Genomic DNA, 5,113 nt, shown 5'->3' on the forward strand with positions numbered 1-5,113 from the left:
TCTATTGTTCATTATCCAGATAAATACAAAAAACAAAATTAACAAAAAAATGCATATGATCACCAATAAATATGTTCTGATAAGTTAAATAAGCAGTGACACGCAAACCTTCTGTCTGGAAAGTTTTTTTTCTTTTTTTGTCAAATAATAACCGTAATAATAACATTAATAAAAAATAATTATCAAATAATGAAAGCAAAAGGGGTGTAATGAGTACAGAATGCTCAGTGGAGCAGGTTGTAAAGAGGAACAAAAGGAGGGCGGAGGGAGGCGGGGGGGATAAAGTAAAACAGCTTGGAGGTCCGATCTGAACTGAACCATGGGAATGCTGGAAATCCCCCAGACCGGAGAGGAACGACGAGGTGGGGGAGCGGGAGCAAAGTCATACAGGTTTAATGATCAGTTCGATAAAGACTTCCTTCCCCAGATAGTGACAAATAAAATATATAAGCCAGTGACCAGCAACAGGAGGGGAAGCTCAGATGAAAGGGCGAGGGGAGTATTTAACCAACTTCCAGTTCAAAAGTCCTTCCTGCAGACTCACCCAGATCAGAAACAGAAGACGGGACTCGAGGAGCACCGACAGGGGCGTGGGAGCAGGTAAAGAAGCGAAAAACAGTAGTCCATCCACCCTAAACGCATGCAGAAGCCGCCCCAGGCACTTTATTTTTTTATTAAACCTTTCTTTAAAAAAAACAAACAACTATTCATATCTTTTCAGGGTCTGTTACTTTGTTTTTGTCTCGTATCAGTCTGTAAGAAACGTCTGCTGCAGAGCTACAATTACATTAGTGAGCACCTTCTAACTAGCTCAGGGGGGAAGTGACGTCATCAGGGACACAGCGCAGGAAGACGGGAGGGAAGGGAAGGTTGGGTTAGTGCAATGCACTCCCCCTTTCCAAGGCCACTTGTACTGCTACACATTCACGAATGAAATAAAGAAAAAAAAGAAGGAAAGAGAAAAATAAACAAGTGGCACCTGGAAGAAAAAACAGTCAATTGTTGTTCTTGTGATTTTCATTGTTCAGTTTCCACTCCTCGTTTGGCACTATGACACATGGCATCATTTCTAAAACCTTATGTGCAGATCAGCTGGGGTGAAAATATAATTTAGTTCCCTTAATTTTATTATTACATCCTTAAAAACAACAAGGATCTGGAGTAAGGGAGGACAGGGGAAGCTCAGGGGAACAGAGGGGAAGAGGTAGAGGGGAGTGCCATGCTCTCTTTGTGTCACCGATCTTTAGAGCGTGCCGTTACTCGTCGGAGATGGAAAGGCGGCTGAAGATGGGAAGGCGTCGGCTGTTGTCCAGCGAGGGCGACTCGGAGCCGGAGCTGCTCTGGTAGTCTTCCTGGTCTGACAGAGAGTCTGGGGGGCTTGAGGAGGTTTCAAACAGCGGAGGGGACTCCAACATGGGTCTGAAGAAGTAAGGTGTGCCGGTCGGAGAGGGCGGCGCGGCGCTGTTTGGCTCCGCGCCTGCCGTACCGGTGCTTAGGCTCGGCCCAAACAGGTTGGCCAGCTCCTGGCTGGAATAGGTGAAAGGGTTGCTGCTGGGCCAGTTTGGGACCTCGTCTGGGAAGAACATGGGCGGTGGGGTGACCGAGGTCGGGCTGTCCCTAAGTCCCCCGGAGCTGGAGAAGCCAGCGAAGCTGTAGCTGTGCTGCAGCCGGGGCCTCTCCATCTTGTTGGAAGAGTTTAAAGGGGACGACTGCTGCGGAGGTCCGCGACGCTCCTCGGCATTGTGGATGAAGTGGCAACGCGGCCCGTAGGGGCAGAAGCCGATGGTGTGGAAGGTGCGGCACAGCTCGGTTTTGTATTTGGGGTGACGGCTAAGGCTGCGCAGTTCGTGCACCCCGTGGGCGAACTGACACTTGTCGCCGTACTTGCAGGTGCCGTTCTCCTCGAAGGGCCTGCACAGCTCCGTCTTGTAACGGCTGGAGTTCACCGGGCTGCTGCCGCCGCCGCCACCACACGTCGGGCTGGAGGGCCCCAGGCACTTGTTGAGGAGCCGCTCGCCCGTCTCGGAGAAGGAGCGGTCTCGCAGGCGGGTCTCCTTGTTGTTGCTGCTGCTGGCGTTGCCAGCCCCTGAGATGAGCGAGGAATGCTCCACCGTCTTCAGGCTGTTCAGAAACTGGTTCTGGCTGAACTTGGTGCTGCTGACAGAGTGACGCCGATGGAACACGCTTGCCATTGCTGGGGATCCCACCGCCTTCCTGTCCAGCAGGGATCCGGTGGCATTGGAGAGGGGCACGTTGGTGCCAGTGCAAGGGACAGACACTGGGTGAGGGCCCCCCAGGTTGTTGTTGTAGCTGAATTTATTGTTCTGCAAAGAAAGAAACACGTGGTATGAGAGCATAGTCTAGGACTGTCTTCAGGACTGACATGACAAGGGTTTCAAAGAGATCGCATATTAAAAAGTAGGGCTGCATGGTATTAGGAGAACACAACATTGCAAGATTATTTTCCATCATCAAAAAAAGTCTTCCCCGCACTGCCTGAGCCGTAGGATTAGTAAGATTAATAACAAATTAATAACAAATTAAAAGTAAACCCAAGTGGTCAGGTACAGCTCTGGCAAGCAGGATTTCAACGCAATGTCATCTGACATTCAACAGTCAACCAGATATTTCTCCCAAGCAAGTCCTTTATAAATGCAGTAGTTAGGATATTAATATTCTGAAGATGATTGCAGTTGGATACGGTAGCTCCATCCAACGTCCCCTCAGCATATCAGTGCCTCCACCGTGCTTTACAATGGGGACGGTATGTTCAGTTCAAAGCACAACGAGGTATGCACGCAACAGCAGCATTAATCCAGAGGTTAGATTACACATCTGGTTTCTGTTTACTTATTTGGAGCCAGCTGACTTTATTTACGGTCACCGGCGTACGGGGGTGATGGCGGTGGGGGGTGAGACTGAATAGAAACCTCCTATCGAACTGCACGATTGTTCCTTTTTGGCTCCGACAACAGAAGCGGATACAGGCCTATAGAACAGCAGCTGGTTTGGCAAGTTGCCCTGGTTAGGAATGTGTGCCTGTTTAGTAAATGGAGCAACAGCAGCACATGAGAGGCCTGTGGGCTGCGTCATTTGAAAGACAGCGAAAGAGAGGCAAAACATCCTGCCTGCCGGACTACAAAGAGAAACTCTGGGTCTGCATCGCAACACACCCACCCAACGACCACAGGTGACTGATTGACATGAGAATGAAAAGTAGCAGAAGCAATGGAGGGGGGGAAGAAAGGCGAAATAAAATGTGCTACGACACATCTAAGACACATCACATCACTCACTGAGCTTAAACAGAGGTGGCACCAAGGGAGGTTTGGTGGGGGGAAGACAGGGGCTTTACCACCTCAGCCAGACACACTTACAATGTTTTTCCAATATAATGTTTTGGGATGTTGCCTCCTTTTCAAATTTGGTTATTTTTTGTACCCAGCTTATTTGTGATTCACTAGAATTTAGTCCCTTGGAATCATTGTTTGGTCAGTGAAGCCAATGCACCATGTAACATAAGAGTCAAATCATCCAAACAGTGATCAGAATCAAAATAAGTAGTAGTAGCTAGTTTTTCTACCTTAAAAAAAAAGAAGAATCCTATTCAACCACGAATAAGATTTGAGCATTTTACAAGGATTTATCTCCGTAATAAAACAGCTTGTTTACAGGAGAGTAAAGTGTGAATGGGTGTATATGAATTACTACAAATGAAAGTTTTCTTTGCCATTTTTTCGCATCCACCACTGATAACCAGCCTTACAGAGGAGGAAAGCTTATCTAAACTCCAAATATTCTGATTAACAGTTCGTTTTTCTTGTTGTTGTTGTTGTGCTCACCCCAAGGTTTACTGCTCTCTTTAGAAACTTTCTGGAAGCGCCCCTGAGAGGCAGTAGCCTTCAACTGCTTCCAGGAGCAAAGACCAAGCTAAAAGCTCAGTAAACCTTGTTAATGATTAGCGAGCATGTGGCTGCTGCGAGTATTAAAAAGTAGCGCAAAACCTCCCCTGTCTTTAAACGAAGCCAGTCTTGGCCTGTGGGGCTGAACTGAAGCAACAGTTGCGTTAGCTGATGTGGCACATGCTGAAAATGAAAAAAAAAAAAAAAAAAAAAAAAAAAAAAAAAAAAAAAGAAAACACCCGAGTTTACCATTAAAACTAATGTCAAACTACCGGCATCGATACGCTTGGAGTCGGCTAGGAGATAATTATTAAACACAAATGCCCTGCCGGGGATGAACTGAGTCAAAAAGCACGGCCGTATTGTTTAGTCTAAGTGAAGAAAACTCAGCAAAACAAACCAGGCAGCGCGAAGAGCGGCGGCTGTGGCAGCAGAGGGCCGCGGTCATGCGGCTCGCCATTCCTGCACACTGCGCTCACAGCAACTCACCAAAACTAAGCTCAAGATTAAAAATAAAATAAAATAAAAAAATAAGTGTTCAAAATACCTTGTTTATCATTTCAAAGTCGAAGAAAGGCGACACCACGGCTGTGGTCATCTTTCCAGCAACCAAGTCGAGTTAGGAAAGAAAAAAAAAAAGCGGCCGCCGCTTGTTGGAAAAGTTACGCGGGTCTGCGGAGTTTCTGATTCGCAGCTCCTGTGTATTTTACACCCTGCAGACTCCCCCTCTGCCCCGCTTTAGCTCGGACATTGGCTTTATAAGCCCTGGCAAGGAGGAGCTACAGAAGTGCTGGGCGGTTACTTTCTGAACTTTTTTTTTGTTCCTCTTCTTTTACAGACAGACTTTTTTTCTCTTTCTTTTTTTTTTTCTTCTAATGTGTACTGGCTTGTCAGTTTCTTTGACATCACTACGTTGCTGTGAATTCTTAATAACAGAGGCAGAAGTTTGCTTGGCTTAGACACGGTTGCTTTCAGATCAGCGGCAACCCCCAGAGGCGGCTCAAACTTTTACGAGGCCCAAAGCAGAGTCTCCTTGGGAGGGTCATCTCCAGTTAAGCCTACCTGACCTGCGTTCAATATTGTCTGGCCATATTCAATCATGTTGATATATTCTGCGAACGCAAGTTGTTTTTTTTTTTTTGTTTGTTTTTTTAGCAGTTACTACTGGTGAACAAACAGTAGATTTAGAGAAAGAAATATTTACATTTTCA

At 46.6% G+C, this 5,113-nt stretch overlaps 1 protein-coding gene across 1 annotated transcript; it reads right to left on the reverse strand.

The window, feature by feature from the left end:
- Nucleotides 1–1,200: 1,200 nt before the first annotated feature.
- Nucleotides 1,201–4,645, reverse strand: zfp36l1a (zinc finger protein 36, C3H type-like 1a). The gene is made up of 2 exons (XM_015016645.1): nt 4,450–4,645; nt 1,201–2,324 (listed from the first exon to the last, which is right to left on the reverse strand). Exons 1-2 carry the CDS (start codon nt 4,498–4,500, stop codon nt 1,257–1,259), a joined length of 1,119 nt encoding a protein of 372 aa, XP_014872131.1. The 5' UTR covers nt 4,501–4,645; the 3' UTR covers nt 1,201–1,256.
- Nucleotides 4,646–5,113: the final 468 nt, after the last annotated feature.

The sequence above is a fragment of the Poecilia latipinna genome, unplaced genomic scaffold (genome assembly GCF_001443285.1).
Source record: "Poecilia latipinna isolate Pla-1442-1.1 unplaced genomic scaffold, P_latipinna-1.0 Scaffold73, whole genome shotgun sequence".
NCBI lineage: Eukaryota > Metazoa > Chordata > Actinopteri > Cyprinodontiformes > Poeciliidae > Poecilia > Poecilia latipinna.

Coding starts and splice junctions, on each gene's coding strand:
- zfp36l1a (XM_015016645.1), bottom strand. CDS start 4,500: ATGACCACAGCCGTGGTGTCGCCTTTCTTCGACTTTGAAATGATAAAC. Junction 2,325..4,449: donor ACTTTGAAATGATAAACAAG/GTATTTTGAACA, acceptor CTTTCTTTGCAG/AACAATAAATTCAGCTACAA.